The sequence below is a fragment of the Spodoptera frugiperda genome, chromosome 10 (genome assembly GCF_023101765.2).
Source record: "Spodoptera frugiperda isolate SF20-4 chromosome 10, AGI-APGP_CSIRO_Sfru_2.0, whole genome shotgun sequence".
In the NCBI taxonomy this organism is placed as follows: domain Eukaryota; kingdom Metazoa; phylum Arthropoda; class Insecta; order Lepidoptera; family Noctuidae; genus Spodoptera; species Spodoptera frugiperda.
In genome coordinates, this window is record NC_064221.1 from 6,627,822 (window position 1) to 6,646,866 (window position 19,045).

Sequence of the window (19,045 nt, forward strand, 5' to 3'; positions counted from 1 at the left end):
TTCCCATGTAATAGGGGGTGAGCCTATTGCCATATACTGGACACAATTCCAGACTCCTTGCTACTACTCAGAAATTATAGAAAATCCGAAAAAAACCCTGTAATACTCTGGCGACCAGTCGAACGAATCAGTTTCTCTTAAATTGTTATAGAATAGCCAGTTTTGGTAATTGTGTTGTTCATGAGATTTGTGTATATTGTCAGATCAGTCATGAATCCTGTTTAAAATATTGGTTATTGTGTTTGATCGTGTGAAAGTTCAATATTGGATACAAACTAATCAACGGGCTCTTGTTGGTTTATTGAAAAGTCTTTTGTAAGCAATGTGAAGACCGATGTTTTCTATTGTCATATTATAAATACTAGTAATGGCCTGATCACGAAATATTTGCACAAAGCAGGCCTCTGAAGCTTCGTGTCCTAGATTTGACGCATCGTCCTTATCAACTCGTATCCGTTCAGTAATGAACATCTCTCCTACAGCCCGCCACTGATCTCGATCTTGATCGCTTTGTATCATATCTCACCAATGCCAGCCTCTTCACGGATATTGTCACGCCTACCTGTATTTCTGACTCGAAATTTTGCTTTAGTCTAAGTAAATTTTCTACCTTACCTTACTTAGCTTTTAGATTTAAAAATTATCCGATTAGAATACACTTTTCAACTCACTTAATCTCGGAGATTTAAGAATCGTAGATGTGGAGGATGGTCACACTCAACCAATGGACTGTCACAGGCTATTAACATGATGAGCATTAAAAATTAACGCTTTTACGAAATCAGATTTAATTAAATCTTCTTTCATCTTCGTGTACTTCACTAATCATTAGAAAGAAGTAACAAAACATGTAACGGCCTTAACAAGTTTATGCATTGTTTAATAACGGCTAGTTTACAATTACAATGTAATACATATTTACAGTGTACAAACCTGTCATTAAAGTGCCACTGTTTGTCGGGGAAGTGACCCCAATATAGCATTCTGACACCGTCGCGTCAGTGGCGCGAGCGACCTGCCTTCGCGGCCACAAATCCATAGCTTTGTTCGTAATACCTGCATTGTACGATGAAAACATTACTTTATACATGATAAAATAATGGTTTGTTTTGTTTGCTTTCCCTCAAAAGAGTAAATAATTAATGAACACTAATTACCCGGTGTGTCCTTTTGTACATAATTTTAAAGTTATGTTATTAAAATGTAATTGTAATAAAGTGAACCTGTTGTCAAATACCAAAAGCAATTTTGGAAATAAAAGTCTTTAAAATAATGATAACTTGACTCAGTCCTTGGTAATTGGTTTTCGATACAAAATCGCTACTAAGGAATTGTTTATGTAATCATGAAATCATCTCTGAGTGCAGCAGTAAAACTACTCCACCAGAAATGGAAATACTATTTTTACGTTACAAACTCGACAGTCGCATTGCTGCGACCTCTAGAGCCAGACTTATTTTAGCCGGTCACTAAGCTAAACTATACAAATTAGTTTTACCATCCCACATTCGCACACAATACCAGGTCCACATAGGAATCTAGATTTAATCTTGTAACAAATTGCTCTATTGTCTGTATGACACCTGGCCTACATCGAGACGTGATGGGGAACTGCAGTTAACAAAGTTAAACCTGTCACAATCAAGGTTAGCTCAGTTTATTTAGGTCATCGCAACGTGAATTTATGCCGCGGGATCGATCTAGGGAGCTTCAGTGTTTTTATTTATATTTGTTAGCTGTTTTATTGCCGTTCTGTGTTTACTTTGAAGCGTGGAAGGTGATCTGCTTTTCAGTCTTTTATGTGTACTGCAATATTTTATTACGTGTGATGTGGTTTGCAATGAAATGTTTTAGAAGTATTAATAGGAAGTACTATTAAGTCTTTGACTGCCAATATAGTGGAGCGCCTGGGGGTTTTCACCTCGGATTAGAGTTACAGTGAATGAATTAATATGATCGATGTGGGATATTGTTTTTTAAACTATAAATTGCAATGTTTACCCAAAATTTTTATGTGCACTCCATTTTTTTATTGTTTAAACAAATTATTATAAAAAATTAATGTTTGACCATATATTTTCACTTTAAACAGTATTTTTTTTATTTATATGTTAAATCTTACCTGAGTAGACATATAGGAACATTTTTCAAAGATACCTGTGTATAAAAATAGCAGTATCTCGAACAGGTAGAAAAACGTGGACGGGAGAGCGGAGCGACAGCTGCTATGTACAATGGAACTTCTTGGCCAGTTTAATTATAAATGAAACGCACTTTATTGTGTACATTGAAAAAAATACGGTAATTAATTATGACTAATGAAAAGAAAAAAAAATATTTGTACAAAATCTGTTTATTTAAATATATTACATGGTTGTCTACATCAAATATTTTCTTCTACTTCATCTATCTGTATAATAGGTGAAGTATTGGAACAACTATTTCCGCTGCACTGTAAACATGATACACTGCAGTATAAACTACACTCGCGAGCAACCAAATCGACTCAACCTACATGTGCGCATTCGAAGATGTTTTCTTAAAAATATACTGAATTGCTTTTAAAAACCGATATATTATTAGAAAGCTTACAACTTCAGCTTTATATTGGTACCATTATTATAAAAATTGTATCAGTACTTTTTAAAATATTTAACTTAATTCAGCGGACTAGAGTATTTGCTCACTACGACTCCAACAAGTTATAACACAAACTACCCCTATAAAACCTCCACATTAAGGTTAACTTTATCAGTGGCTGTCAGCGAGTGGACAGTACGGAGATGGTTGAAGGAAGCCAACCTCACCCCTAAACGGCCTACCACAGGCCCGAAATTGACGACCCGCCATCGGCAAGCGCGCTTTCAATTTGCCCGAGAACACCTCGATTGGAGCATAGAACAATGGAGGCCAGTCTTATTAACTGCCGAATGCAGAATGTGTCTGCACGGTAGTCGTACGGAACGCCGGGCGAACTGGCCAGGTGTTCCCCGTTTAGGGGTGAGGTTGGCTTCCTCCAACCGTCTCCGTACTGTCCACTCGCTGACAGCCACTCTTCGAACTCTTCTGAGTTCCTGTTGAACATCGACACCGGTTAAGTGACGATTTCGTAGTGAAGTTGAAATAATAAAACGGTCGTCTCTCTCCGAGGTGGACCGGTGGCGGCTTATTCTTGGTCTTCGATTGAAAGCACTAGTATCTTGATACTACCTGTACCCTCTTGATACTGCAGATTGGCTCAAACTCAGATGAGCAGCAACTCTTCGCTGACTTAGTCCTTGTTCCAGTAGAGCAACGACTTGAGCGGCTTCTTCTGGTGTCGTATCCAAAATTTTTGGAAATAAAATGAAGCGTTTTTGCGGAGATGTGTACGATCAACTTTCGATAAGCCACAGATAAAGTTAACCTTAATGTGGAGGTTTTATAGGGGTAGTTTGTGTTATAACTTGTTGGAGTCGTAGTGAGCAAATACTCTAGTCCGCTGAATTAAGTTAAATATTTTAAAAAGTACTGATACAATTTTTATAATAATGGTACCAATATAAAGCAGAAGTTGTAAGCTTTCTAATAATATATCGGTTTTTAAAAGCAATTCAGTATATTTTTAAGAAAACATCTTCGAATGCGCACATGTAGGATGAGTCGATTTGGTTGCTCGCGAGTGTAGCTTATACTGCAGTGTATCATGTTTACAGTGCAGCGGAAATAGTTGTTCCAATACTTCACCTATTATACAAATAGATGAAGTAGAAGAAAATATTTGATGTAGACAACCATGTAATATATGTATTTAAATAAACAGATTTTGTACAAATATTTTTTTTCTTTTCATTAGTCATAATTAATTACCGTATTTTTTTCAATGTACACAATAAAGTGCGTTTCATTTATAATTAAACTGGCCAAGAAGTTCCATTGTACATAGCAGCTGTCGCTCCGCTCTCCCCTCCACGTTTTTCTACCTGTTCGAGATACTGCTATTTTTATACACAGGTATCTTTGAAAAATGTTCCTATATGTCTACTCAGGTAAGATTTAACATATAAATAAAAAAAAATACTGTTTAAAGTGAAAATATAAGGTCAAACATTATTTTTTTATAATAATTTGTTTAAACAATAAAAAATTGGAGTGCACAAAAAAATTTTGGGTAAACATTGCAATTTATAGTTTAAAAAACAATATCCCACATCGATCATATTAATTCATTCACTGTAACTCTAATCCGAGGTTTTTCGGTTTTGAATGCTCCAGGCACTCCACTAATAGAAAACTGTTGAAAGCAAATCCTCCGCTAACGTCGGTCACCGGCGACCACCACGGCGTTCAATGTGTTAAAAATAAATCTTCTTACTTTAATTATTACGGTAATATTGAGTTTTCGATTAAAAGGTGAATCTGCATCTCTTGCTGACTACATTACTCCCATTCTACTTATCTCGAAACTTATTCTAATTCCTAGCTTCTGGAAACTTGATACTATTCTAAAAAGAACCATCATAATAATGTCATTATTTCTTGCCCACAGGTCCTAGCCCACACGTTACAAGGTCTCGGCCAAGATGAAGGTATGTACCAGCAGTACATACCGCTGGCGCTGCACCTGGCCGACGAGTTCTTCCTCACACATCCCTCCAGAGATGTCCAGTTGCTCATCGCGTGCTGCATCGCTGATGTACTCCGAGTCTACGCTCCGGAGGCACCTTACAAAGATCAGGAACAGGTGAGAGCTTGATATTGAAGAACATAATTTTATTATAACTTTTGTGAGACATACTAAATTAATTATTATGTTATCAGCTTACTCATGTAACTGTTTCACGAGGAACTCGACTAGTTTCAAACCTTGCCAGAACGACGCGACGATTGTCGCGCTGCTACCGGTTACATGAATAAGCCAATATTAATAATTAATTGAAGAAAATGTTTAGATGTCTATGTGTTTGGTAGCCAGTTATGCATACATTGACGAACTAATCTGGATGGAAGGCTCAGACGTAGATTAAGGACGGCGTAAGCTTAAAGGCTTTCATTTGTCCTAACAAAATGTGTGTTTCGCGTCGTGTTTGCTTAACAAAATTAACACGCAAAGTTAGTTGCTAACAACAGCTAATGGGTACTTGATAAGTCGTCTTATGAACCAAGTAGGTGAGTATGTAGTTTAATTACAACTGCGCTGACTAATCACTCCTTGATTAAGCTACGTTTGCTTCATTACGCACATTTGACAAAATTAATAAACTTGTGTATTAGATATTGCTAAAACAGTGAACGAATTTGTAACTCCACGCAACATAATCACATACTTCACTAAGAATGCGAAGGTTTCCAACATACATCTTTGTACTAGAAGTTATTCATTTTATATAGCAATTCATTTTACATACGCACATATTTTCTCCGTAAAAGATCGCACAAAACATCGAGCCGTTTCAGTTCTTTGATATTTATTCATGTTCATGAATATGGACGCACGGAAAACTCGGGGAAACCTTTTAACACGATTCGCGAGTAAGGAAAAACTTTTAACTTTAATTGGATATCGCGAGTTAGCGCTTAGTAACTTTTGATAACTTGCCTACTTAGTTAATATGATTTTTGAAGACGTATTCTGCCTGTTTTTTTGGTATAATAATAGGGTATGTTATTTTAAGCATAGTCTTAGTAACAAGTCTGTTAAGCTACTAAAGTTAAACATTTAGTTTCCATACAAAGTTGCATAACTGACGAAATATGAAGTGAACGTGTTATACCTTAGACAGTCAAGCTTACTCTTTTAATGATAAAGCAGCGTAGTTTGTATTATAATAACGCTATCAATCGTAGATTTCAAGAAGACAGTATGAAAGATATTACCAAGTCAGATTTCTAAAAGTTTATATCATTTTTTAATAGGTGAAAACAATATTCCTGTTCCTGATCAACCAATTAAATGGTCTTCGCGACCCAAAAGATCCGGCGTTCAAACGTTACTTCTATTTGCTGGAGAACCTCGCATATGTGAAGTCTTTCAACATGTGCTTCGAGCTGGAAGACTGCCAGGAGATCTTCTGTGCTCTCTTCTCGCTCATGTTCAAGATTGTCAAGTAAGTACCTATTTTTTTTTATTGAGTATTTGAATGTGTGGAATGAGCTGTCGTCGGCGGTAATTCCGAACCGATACGACCTTCAAGAAAAGAGCACATTCCTTTTTAAAAGGGCAGCAACGCACCAGTGTCTCCTCTGGTGTTACGGGTGTTCATAGACGACGTTGATCGCTTAACATCAGGTGACGCGTCTGGTCGTTTGCAATCTATTCCATAAAAAATATCAGTTTTATGTATTATCTTATAATTGTAAGCCTAATTTGTTCACTCGCTTAGGTATTTGTCATTGAGGTAGCCTCCAAGATGAGCCAAGTAAGACAAATGTTTTGACAGTGCGGTTCATTAGTCATCTTGGCAACAAAATTGATGGAGAATTCTCTTTTCTCTATAAAATTCTGTCTTGTACTTTATTCAATTAAACACGCAGACCCGGAAAAAAGTCTTGTAAACAAATGTTGCGTGCTTAAACGCGTGTCACGTAATATAACCGACTGCTCGGTTGCTGTGCCAATAGAACATTACATGTACCTACTTTGACTGTACGGTTGGCGCAGTGGTGGTGGACCCGCTGCTGTGCAAGTAATGATATTTTCTGAGTAAAATGACCATTATTTACATTACCCGGAGTCAGGAAGTTCAGCGGTGTTTTACCACTGTGCCTGGGAAAGCACGTAAAGCCCTTGGTCCTGTGACTGACCTCTCTCCGGTCGTGTCAATCTGCCTGCCGTCCCATCGGGCTCAGAGAGTCCACCTGTGTTTGTACAAACACTTGTGAACTATAATATCTCCTGCGTTTTGGGCTAGCTTAGTTAGACAGCCACCATGACCGAAATCGATCGGGAGATTTTATTTACATGTTTATTATACATATATTATGACTTGACTATACCAACCTACTCAAAACCAGTTTAACATAGTCTCGCTATGTAGGCATCTTTCCGCACATTCAACAGTCAGTTTATACTAGCTTATTCTGTAACCATGTTACAAAATAATTGATCCTCAATAAATAATTGGAAGGTTCAACATGTTTCCGTTACTGTATAGCAATTTATAGCTGAGATCTTTGATACAACCGGATATTTGAACTCGAACGCTTACACTCGACACTTTTCATCCGGATCGGATGTTTGCAACAGCTAAAGGACTCATCTTAATTAAAAAGTTATTATTTATACGCCTTCAATCTGACCCGGAGCTGCGAACTGTCTAGCGGGTTATCGGGGCTCTGGCTCGTAAAGCAGGAGTATGAACAGGGTGGTCTTTAGTCAGTAAGAGTCTGACTCTCCCTTTCGCCTCGCTCAAGGCGGGATAAGTCATTCGATGACTTCACCCCTCAAAAAAATACCCCTTCAATGATTGCTATTAAATAAACACCTCCGTTTTATGGTTTCTATTGTCTTTCTGTTTGTGAACTTTCGCGATGTTGACTCAATAAGTTTTGAACGGATTTTCATGCTGTGTTAACTACGGTTAAACTGATTTTTGGGGAAGGTTTAAATCCGAGCGGGTCCGGTGCCTCAGTGAGCCTGAGCTCGCAAAGCTATTTGGGCCGGTAATTGGAAAATCAATTAATCGCTACAGATAATTTAATCGTTCAATCAATTTACGGTACTTAATTTACATTTTACCAAACGTTTAATCTTAATTAATCTTGACTGCAAAGTTGGTTTAGTGGCTGGGCATCTGGCTGCCGCGTAACGTGTCGCGGGTACGATTCCAGCAGCTATGTGATCCACAAATTGTTGTTTCGGGTCTGGGTGTCATCTGCATGTGAACTTGTTTGTAAACGCACCCAAGAGGCAGGAGAAGATTCTAGTATGGAGGCCAAATTTTTTTAATATAAAACTCATGACTCAAGTTATTTATTTATACTTTATTTGCAAAAGTAAAGTAAACAAACAAATTATGTAGTTATCGCTGATTTACACGAATGTTTTATTTTTCTTTCTAGATAATAATATAATATCTCTACACGAAAGAAGTTATCTCAATCATTACATCTGATATGTAGTTGACGGTGTTCGTGAATACTAGTTACTTTATGCAAATTATCATTATGTAATACTAATTTGTACATATGTAATGTCATACCATAAACTTGTGATAAGACTTACTTGTTAAATGTTTATCAATGAAACAGCAGATGTTTTTATTTTTTTAAACGTTACCCCTGTTTTGTGGGTGCGTTTATTAATATACTATTTCACATTCACGTGACATCCATACCCGGAACAACAATAATTATTTGTGGATCACACTAAGAGTTGCTTGCGTTGCGAACCCGCGACTCGTTGCACGACTGCCAGTTACCTAGACACCGCGTCAACTGTGCAATTATTTCCGATACTTATGTAATTATGTCACACACTGTACTTTCTTTTGATTTATCCACAGGGAAATTGACTATGATATTACTAACATCTACTAAAGGAAAATTATTCACAAAAGATTTATACAAACGTTAATTTTTGACATTGTCATTGTCACTATAACCAATAATTCTAAACCTTCTATCGCCTATTACAGAAATATTCTCCGTGTACACAGAAATTGTTAAACAAATTCCACTAACTTAATAATATTTTACGTGGTGCGACTGCCGTTTGCTCTCCACAAAACACTAGGGGCGGAATGAATTTCGTTTACATTCCGTTTCCATGGCGACGGAGACAAAAAAGCTCGAAACTACGTGTGGAAAATTCTAGAATTGTTTCGAATTAAAATAAGGCGCCCCGAACTTTATTGTTCCTGATTGTTATGTAGATGTATGGAATAACGTGCAAACTGCACTTTATGTATGACGAATCACTCTATAGCCACACTCTCTGAGCCTGGGAATCGGGTATGTCCTATTTAGGGAACAGATAGTAAAGCTCCCTAAGAAAAGGAGGACTAGGCGCGTCTATGGACGACTTCTGTCACTTCTGTTCTGTCTGTCACTCGTCATGTATTGCCAAAATCCTAAATAGCGAACAGTTTAAGTGATGTAGGTAACACCTTTCAATTTGACCTTGGATGACCTAACTTCGATCCCCAAGTCGCTTGCTATTCGTGGGGATTAAGGGAGAATTCTCTTTGAAGGGGAAGGCAATCATACCTTTAGGCATCAGGAGACAATGTGAACATATGTATTTTTATATTAATTGCACTTAAAACATGTTCACTATATTAAAATAAACGTACCCCAAGCTTTTCTATTGCAAAACAACAGATTTATTACATGTACATCGCTGAAAGCCTTTGTTCCAGCGAGCACTATTCATTTCACTTATATAAATATCTGCGTTCTCGGAATAAAACCTTTATCTGCGATCTACTTCATTTGTGGAAGGTTCTAGAAACATTCCCTCACAACTTAATAGGGCTTTCACGGGAAAAGCGGCTTTGAAACGTTCTACATAGAAATTATATTCGTTTGTGGAATTATTTTGCTATGTATACATACGGCTTCTGTATGCAGTGTGGGATGCTACGTTTGTTCAATTAGGTATTTGTTGCTGTGTAGGTAAATTAATTCGTATTTGAATATGGAGTGATATACTGTTGTTAGTTGTATATAGTTTGTAATTGGTCGCGTTTTCATTTGTATAGTGAATCATATTTTAGGTGTATCGGTTGCCAAATCTCTTTTATAGTCTATATTAATGTACAAAACATATAGCATAGTAATGGAATACAGTATATTAATCATGAGCTTTTGTGTAACTTAAAGAAATGTATAGTCGTGTAGCTTTTGTACTAAATGAAAACAAAATATACGATACAATACCATTTACGTATATACCATCAGTATGTAGATAGGATTTTAAGGGTCGGAATCGCGCATGTAATGCCCGTAGTGTTGAAAGCGTTCACAGGCCACGGTAACCATGGGTAGGCCGTGTGATTTTTGCTACCGGCATGGTATACAAAAACTGCGCTATAATTTGTTCTTCAAAGGGTGTGTAGTATATGTAGTGCCTACACCTGTAGGTAAACACACTAGTAATGATACTTACTGCATGTTAACTGTAGTTTAAAAGTACAAGCTCAGCTATCGATGAATTTGGTTCTAGTCTAAAAGCTCAATCTTTATTATGTACTCAAAACATAACTAATGAAAAGTTGATATTGCACTTGATGTGCAACTCTGCCGAACTTAACGGGCATATTTCTTTACTCTCTATATTATTTTTGGAAATAATTAACACTTATCTTTTGTCCTCAGCACGGAACATTCCACAAAGGTGAAATCCTTCATGCTGGATGTCCTATGCCCGCTGATCACGGAGTCTGACGTGGTCTCCAACGAGCTTCTCAACGTGATCCTCATGAACTTGGTGGAGCCGAACAAACGCGACCACAAATACGCGTACTCACTCGCTAAGGAACTGATCGTCAAAACCAGCGAGACACTTGAACCTTATATTCAAGCTGTAAGTAATCTAAATTTAATTTTATTCTTACAGGTGTAATGTTGAAAATTGCACGGCAAATATGATTATTTTGGTCCAATTTCATAAAGTTGTTCGCCTGAACGTGTTACATAGTACAGGCCACTTAATGAAATAATTGCCTCGTAAACATGAAAGCGGGCTTTATATGAGTATCATGATTATAATACATTTATTTAGGGCCTCATTATACCAGTCTGCTCATAATTTAAATGATAAATATGGAAATTGTATTTGTTTTCTTTAAGCTGCAACATTTCTTTGAGAGTTAGTAAGACTTTTGAGATATTTTTTCTTTAGTTATTTTTTTAATAATTATTTTCCTTCCACAGTTCTTCAACCACGTGTTGATCCTCGGCAAAGAAGAGAAGAATCTTCTCATATACTCAAAAGTGTACGAGCTTATCTACGAATTATATCAATGCTGCCCCTCCCTCCTACTCTCAGTACTACCACAGCTGGAGTGCAAGTTAAAGTCCGCACAGTTCCCAGAGAGGCTCAGCGGTGTAGCACTCCTTGCGAGAATGTTCTCGGAACCAGGCTCCGAGCTCGCCAAACAGTACCCCGCACTATGGCGGGCCTTCCTCGGCCGGTTCAACGACATCTCGGTACCAATCAGAATCAAATGCGTGCAGTACTGCATGCACTTCCTAGTACACCATCCTGACTTGAGGAAAGACATAACAGAAACGTTAAAGCTAAGACAACACGACGCACACGAACAAGTGCGTTACGAGGTCGTGATGGCCATCATAGCGACCGCACAGAGAGACTTCCAAGCCGTCGCTGAGTCAGAAGACCTCCTCCACTTCGTTCGCGAAAGAACACTAGACAAGAAATTCAAAATTCGAAAAGAAGCCATGTCCGGCCTAGCACTCATCTACAAAAAGTTCTTAACAGAAGAGAGCGTACCGCCGGCCACAGAGAAAGCAGTCCAATGGATCAAAGATAAAATCCTCCACGGTTACTACATGACAGCTTTAGAAGACAGACTCCTCGTCGAACGTCTGTTGAACACATCCCTCGTTCCCTACACATTGCCGGCTCCGATCCGTATGAAGAAACTGTTTTATTTAATGTCAAACGTAGACGATAATGCGACGAAAGCCTTTATAGAACTACAGAAACACCAGTTGGTGGTGCGGCGTACGGTGGGCGAGTGGATAGAGCTCCACAGAAAGCCGCCGACGCCGGCCGTGCAAAAGGAGATGATAGCTAAGGTTCTACATATAAGTTCGAAGTTCTTGCCGGAGTCGGTGAAGTCCCAGGAGTTCTTGAACAAGTTCTCTCAGCACATGAAGCAGGCGCCCGAGCTGCTGCAGGGAATGGAGACCATACTGAACCCGAATGTGAGCTGCGAGGTCTGCGTTCGTACTACAGTGAGTAGCATTCATGTTATTTAATTTAATTGTAACAAATAAAAATAAGGCATTTTATGTATGCATTCCATTCAATATCTAACTGTAACGGTCGATCTCAGAGACATTTAATGTTCCGAAAACAATTGCTAAGGACTAGGTTAAGTAATCATTAAATGACTCTGAGTGTGGCCGTTACAGTTAGATGTTGAATGGAACGCGAAAAACCATGCCATAAATAAAATTTACGTCATTGCTAGCGACTATCGACAAAGACTATTGCTTCAAACTCATGGTGGACACTGATTGAAATAAACAACTCCCTTTCAATGTCAGGACTCACACACTACAATTCTTCAACGTTCACATAGCATTACTATTTAATATATTATTGTATAGTCAGTAATGTGATTAAGTACCACTAAGCTGGATTGTATTATCTGGCAGATGACCTAGCCAGGTAGCTAGCGCCCACTGACCCACTTGCTATACGCTACAGGTGGACTGCGATATTTCAGATCTACAACAATTCGTTTAGTATTGATATTGTTGCACGTTATACGTTATACGCATAGTTTCTTGAGGGCTATTTCCAATAATTTTGAATCCTATTAAAATTTATATATTCAAACTTGTTGTTTAAAATTAACACATCGACAACAGTCTGAGGGACTATGAACCTTCTCTACACGAGAGGATTTGCCTTAATCTCCACATTTTGAAATTCAATCTGTACCCCTTAGCATCAGTTTGCTTTACGTTTAAAGTAATAGAAACGAGAGCGCGTCCGGCGCTTTGTACCCTTAGTACGAGTTTGCTTTATCTTGAACGAAAACGAAACGAGGACTAACCAATCAGAGCGCCGGACCCGCTCTCGTTTCGATCTCGATGAACGTAAAACTATGTCGTACTAAGAGCCTATCAGAGCGCCAAATGCGATTCCGTTTCGATTACTTTAACTTTAAACGTAAAGCAAACTTGTACTAAGAATACTGATGTAATAGTGTACAAAATACCATACTAAAGTTAAACTAAATTCCTTTCCCCAGTCAAACGTACTGAAGAAGCTCGGTCAGCCGGTGATGACGAACCTGTACTACAACACAGTGAAGATGTTGCTGGAGCGAGTGAGCTCCGTGATGATAGACCACGAGTCCCTGCTCATACTCGTCGGGTACGTCGAGGCCACCGTCAAGGGAACCGACGCTTCTATGGCTGAGGAGTGTGGTATGTAGCGTTTTTTTTATGATGGAATAGGATGGATAGGTCATCTCATGGTAAGCGATCAGCGTCGTCTATGGACACTCGCAATACAAGAGGAGACACAGGTGTGTTGCCGGCCTTTCAGAAAGGAATACGCTCTTTTTTATGTAGTTTAGTTGTACCGCATCGTCATTAGTCAGATGGTCGGTAGCACGGCTGCTAAATATAGGTGCTATGATTCGGTTGTCGATAAAATAAAATGTTTCTTTGTCATTATTTCAAGTGTGGGTCTAATGACTCAACATGTTATTGGTAAAAAGTCGGAATTGCAACACGAATTCCTAACTAAACTATTGATTGATCTTCATAAATGTTTACAAGTCTGTTGATGACGCTCTAGAACGAGAAAAAACTAACGCTGTTAAACACGAATTAATTCATTTACAATCCTTCCCACAGGTATTGACGAGAAGAAAGCAGCAGAGCGTGGTCTCAAGCTGCTCGTGATGCTATCGTTCGTGTTCCCCTCGCACTTCCTCCACGAAGACATCCTGAACCGGCTCACGTCGCTGCTGGAGCTGGACGACGAGTCCATCGCGCCGCATATACTGGCCGCACTCACCTTCCTAGGAAAATATAGGCCGCTCAGTAAGTACAATATCATTATTGTAATTTTTTTGAGTAGTTACTTAATAAATGCTGAACTCATCTAGATTGAAAATATATGAGACTTGCAAATTAAAGATCATGTAAAATTACTTATTTTATAACTAAGTTATTTATGTCCGAATACTCAAACACAACTCAATTTTAAGACGCTCTCAAAACTGGTTCTGTCACTATCAATTCTTTATAAAATGACAGAGATAGCACATTTAAGTACAACTTAAAATTGAGTTGCATTTCAGTATTTGAGCGTCAGCATATTGAAAGATTCTACCACATGTGATTCATAAAGTATTGATTACCTACCAATGTTTGTAGAGTTTTGTCCTCTTTTAAAAATACTTCTTGGTATAATACATTTATCATCCGTCTTTTCTATGTAATATTGACAATATGATCAGAGTTATTAAAATTGAGCTTTGATTACAGGTGAAGCGTGTCCCGCTTTATTCCCGCGCCTGATCACATTGTGCAAAGCATACGCCGAGGTCGGCACACCGAAACAAGCCAAGAACGCCGTCAGGTATGATGACAAACTTTGATGACTACCTTTTCTACTTAATCTAGTGGGATAAAAAATATATGCAGTCCTCAACCATCCCTGGGTCTATAAAATATGATTGAGTTTTGAAATTATAGTAAAAATAAGGAATCATGATTTAAAAATTAGGGATTAATTTAAAATTACCGAATTAGAATTACCACATGTAATAATGTAATTAAAAACATACTGTGTGTTAAGATTCCATTTTTTTTATTTTTATTTTTTACATTTAATGGGTCGACCTTTAGCGGCTATCTCACCTGATGGTAATAAATCCTCCAATTAATTAAATAAATATACAACGTGTCCCACAGATGTCTATTCGTGAACGTACCGGAGCAAAGGACACAGATATTCACGGAGATCCTGGAGACGCTGAAGTCGACGCTGTCGCCGCACTCGGAGCACTACCGCACCGCCATCGTCACGCTCGGCCACATCGCGCACAACCTGCCCGATAACTTCCCCGTGCACATCAAGAATATTGTCTCCAGAAAGGTAACTGTGTCTTGTATAAGTGTTTGTATTGAAAATTAAAAGTTAAATGTTATGTTTATGGGGATTTAATGCGATTTTCAATAATTTTTGTGTTAAAATTGTTGTATTAGATCGGTGAAAATGTCTAATGATAAACAAAATAGGAAACACTACATTATTAGACTGCTTCATTGGTCTAGCAGTCATAAGCTCGTCTACCAAACCAAAGTTTCTCGTTAAATGCTGTGTCTAGGAAAGTAACTTAACTTTGACTTAATGTTTTCTTAACAATCTTAGATAACTAACCGCCGTTTTCAGTCATTTAAAGGTTTCTTAACAATTATTTTCGATACACAATCGTTACCAAGGAATAGTTTCAAGTAGTCATTAAATGTCTCTAAGTGCAGCAGTTAAACTTCTAAGTTTACATTTTCCATTCTACAACCTACTTACTATGCTCCAAATCCATTGTAGATCGTAAAAGAGCTGCTAGTCCGCGAGGGTGGGTCCAGTACATCAGTGCCGGACGAGCCGTGGTGCTCCGAGGAAGACCTGCCTGAGGAGACACGCTGCAAACTCGAGGGTCTCAAGTGTATGGCGCGGTGGTTGCTCGGCCTCAAGAAGGATGAACTGTCCGCGCAGAAGACCTTCAGGATGTTGAACGCTTTCATCGTACATAAAGGAGATTTGTTACAGGTGAGCATGTGTTGTTTGTAATTTAACCTTTCATCTTTAAAGGCAGCGTTATAAGTAGGGTCGTTCGAGACGCGGTTGCTAAAATGGTTTCCTTGTTAATAGGAATTAATTTTTACAAAATACTGTTTTATTTTCATGTTAGGCACGTAAAAGAAACTCTAGCGCTGCATTTAACCTAATTTGAAATATAAAGTATAAGAATAAAATGATGATAATATCAGTATTATAGTGTAAAGCGAGAAAATTATGAAGAATTAGTCCAGTACTCACTTTAATATTATTATATGAATGCTATTATTATAACGCTATTTATAATAAACGGCTTCGCCGACTATGATTCCAATTTATAGAAATTACCTCATCTATCTAGAAGAAATTGAGACATCTTGCCAATGTTTCATTAATATTACATACACATAACATGTTTCCTTATTTGCAGCAAAACCGTCTATCAAAAGCGGAGATGGCGCACCTCCGCCTGGCCGCCGGCGCCGCCATGTTGAAGATATGTGAACAGAAGGGAGTGGGAGACCAGTTCACTGCGGAACAGTTCTACAACCTCTCACATTTGATGGTGGTCAGTATTCTATTATAGAGATTTTTATAAGCTTACTAGCTAGCCTGGCAAACTTTGTATAGCCTTCAACATTTTTTCTCACTCCCCTAAGAGTGGTTTAAAAGATTTAGAAGGTGTAAAGATGCAGGTTCAGATCTGCACAAATAATTCAAGACCAAAATCTGCCAAATCGGACCAGGAGTTCGCGAGTTTTAGCGAGATTAAAGAACAGCAATTGATTTTTATATATAGAGACAATTAAAGGCTGTAGATGAAATTTTCAGTTTATTTAAACATTAAAAAATCTATTGTGATTTCAGGACGATGTACCACAAGTCAGAGAAGCTTTTGCCACGAAATTACATAAGGGATTATCAAAGGTAATTTTTTATTTAAATTGTTATATAAAATGTTGTGTTTACTTACATTTTGACTTAAAATTCAATAAAATGCCGCACTCACAGACGTTTAATGATTATTTATTCCTTAGTAACGATTTTGTTGAACAAAAGTTTCATGTTATTATTACAATTCTTCATCAATATATTTCCAAATAAACACTATGTGTGTCCCGCAGGGTATCCCGAACAAGTGCCTGCCGCTGGACTTCATGGGTATGTACGCGCTGGCGGGGCGCGAGCCGGAGCGGCGCGTGCGCAGCCTGGTGCGCCAGTACATGCTGGCCGACGTCGTGCGCCGCAGGGAGTACGTGCGGAACATCACCGTCGGGACCAAGGGTACGTGGCCATTGCCATTGCCATTACTATTATCATCATATTAGCTACAAAATGTCCGCTACTTGACATAAGCCTAAGTCTCCTCCAATGTCTTCCAAACGAGAAAGAGTCAGACGCATCATTACTAGCTTCCACGCAACAGAAAGTACATTGTCTCGCGTAGATCTGCGTTCCTGCACATCACGGGTTAATGAAATTTCGTGATTTACTTGATGTAATATGTGACAGGGCTTTTTGAGATGGGAGCAATTATAAAATGACTTCTCCAATCTTAGGTGAGGTGTGAGAGTGTCAGACTCTTACTGACTAAAAACCACCCCATTCCTTCTCCTGCTTCGAGTTGAGGCCGCGGTAACTTATGTTGCTAGCGGCAATGATGCTAATATTCATGAAATAATAATGTATTTTTGTTCCCTCCCCTACAGTAGAGCGTGCAGTGAGCCAACTGCCCCACATCCTGCCGGACTACATGTTGGTGTTCGCGGTGCCCATCCTCACACACGACCCCAGCTTCACTGCGTACGATAACGTCGCGCAACTTAAGGTAAGCACACTGTTTATTTACTTTATTACACGTTATATTATATCAGACTAGTTTTGATATATTGATCATCCTCTGTAATCAAACTTAGTCATTTGTTATGATGACTTGGAGATGGATACCTTAAAGCTAGGTGATGTGAGAACTAAACGTTTTTACTTTACATGTTAACCGCCACGTCGGACACTGGTCACCGATGCTTAGCGGAGGATTTGCCTTCAACAGTTTTCTTTTAGCAGTTAATGCTTTACACATTTGCAATAAACATAAGAGGAGAATTGTCCTAAAGTAGGACAAGCTGATTGGAGATCGCAGTTGTAAAGGTTTAGATTTATTAGAGAACCCTGCTGCGTAGTCTCTGTAGTGTGCTCTTAGCACTACAGAGACCACGCAGCACTAAAACCTAAAAAATAGTACCTAACCTAACCTAAAACCTAAATAATAAGGATTTTTTTTTTGTGGGAGGAAATTGATCCAATGACTTCTCTCGCCTTGGGCGAGGTGAGAGGGAATGTCAGACTCTTATTGACTAAAAACCACCTCGTTCCTACTCTTGCTTTTCGAGCCGGAGCCCCGGTAAACTCGCTAGGTAGTCTGCAGCTCAGGGGAATATAAGGGTGGCAACAAATGTATTCTACTCTACTACTACCGGTGCATTCCAATAACCTACCGATCGGTAGATTTGCCTACGTGCGGTAGAATTTTGACATTAGTTCCATACAAAATGTGTCAAAATTCTACCTCTAGGCAAATCTACCGTTCGGTAGGTTATTGGAATGCGCCGTATGTGAGTTATTCACAATATAACCCTCTATAACCAAATACTAACAATACACTCATCTCCCCAGGTAATAAAGAACTGCCTGTGGTTCATCCTGGAGCCGTTGATCACGCGCAACGACTTCTACTGCTACGGGTTCTACAAGAGCCTCGTGGAACGCATGAAGCTGCACAAGGACGCGCTCTGTGAGACTGATGATGCTGTTAACTATGTGAGTTAATGTTTAATGGTGTTTTTTTTTTTTTTTTTATATTTGGGTTGATTTTTAGCTGTCTATGTGAGGGTTTAGTAGGAGTTTGTTTTACGTTTTACGAGTTTGAAACGAGAGCGCGTTTGGTTGTCTGATTGGTTGGTTTATTGGAGATGGCACGGAAAATCGTGTGTTTTGTAGAATGTAGTACATAAAAGGAATGTTTAAAATGATGTCCATTTTACTTTCAACCTTATTTCAACCTTAGAAATTCGTATATAGTTTTTTCTTCTTTTAGTCAGGTAAATTTGTATACCTAAGTGATTCATCAAATGTTTCAAGAAATTTTAATTTATCTATTTATTACACACAATTTATACGTATATGATCCCAGAGTTTCCAAGGAGATCGTAATGTGAATGTTTGTTCCCAGAAACTGTGGGCAGTATGCGACCTGGCGATGTCGGTGATCTGGGCGCGGTCCCAGAACTTCGAGCTGCGCGAGTTCCCGTCGGACGCGCGCATCCCGCGGATGTACTTCGCGCCGCAGTCCGAGTACTTCGTCAACACGCGCGTCTTCCTACCGCCTGAACTACAGGTACGATATTAACCATAACTCGAGACAATCTATTAGTGGTCTATGGGCCTCCCTGTATATAAGAGTATATTCCATAATATACACGCTTGGAAAACGAGTTAGAGGTCGCACTTTATAAGGTTTAGCTTATTATCATCAGCTTTTAGGATGTCTGTAGGTACCATGTAGATACTTAA

General features: G+C 38.6%; 1 protein-coding gene across 4 annotated transcripts in view; it reads left to right on the top strand.

Annotated features, from left to right (window-relative positions):
- The window catches only part of LOC118277747 (sister chromatid cohesion protein PDS5 homolog B), a 50,016-nt gene that overhangs the window by 23,864 nt on the left and 7,107 nt on the right, over nt 1-19,045 (top strand). For 3 of the 4 annotated variants that reach the window (XM_035596661.2, XM_035596664.2, XM_035596665.2), the window contains exons 3-17: nt 4,529-4,723; nt 5,896-6,086; nt 10,297-10,504; nt 10,855-11,901; nt 12,930-13,107; nt 13,543-13,731; nt 14,179-14,272; nt 14,608-14,791; nt 15,245-15,466; nt 15,906-16,043; nt 16,343-16,402; nt 16,600-16,759; nt 17,185-17,303; nt 18,149-18,292; nt 18,705-18,869. In XM_035596661.2, the coding sequence (XP_035452554.1) occupies nt 4,529-4,723; nt 5,896-6,086; nt 10,297-10,504; nt 10,855-11,901; nt 12,930-13,107; nt 13,543-13,731; nt 14,179-14,272; nt 14,608-14,791; nt 15,245-15,466; nt 15,906-16,043; nt 16,343-16,402; nt 16,600-16,759; nt 17,185-17,303; nt 18,149-18,292; nt 18,705-18,869 (3,294 nt within the window). The remainder of the gene's footprint in view (nt 1-4,528; nt 4,724-5,895; nt 6,087-10,296; nt 10,505-10,854; nt 11,902-12,929; nt 13,108-13,542; nt 13,732-14,178; nt 14,273-14,607; nt 14,792-15,244; nt 15,467-15,905; nt 16,044-16,342; nt 16,403-16,599; nt 16,760-17,184; nt 17,304-18,148; nt 18,293-18,704; nt 18,870-19,045) is intronic. The other variant, XM_035596663.2, reaches the window with a different exon arrangement.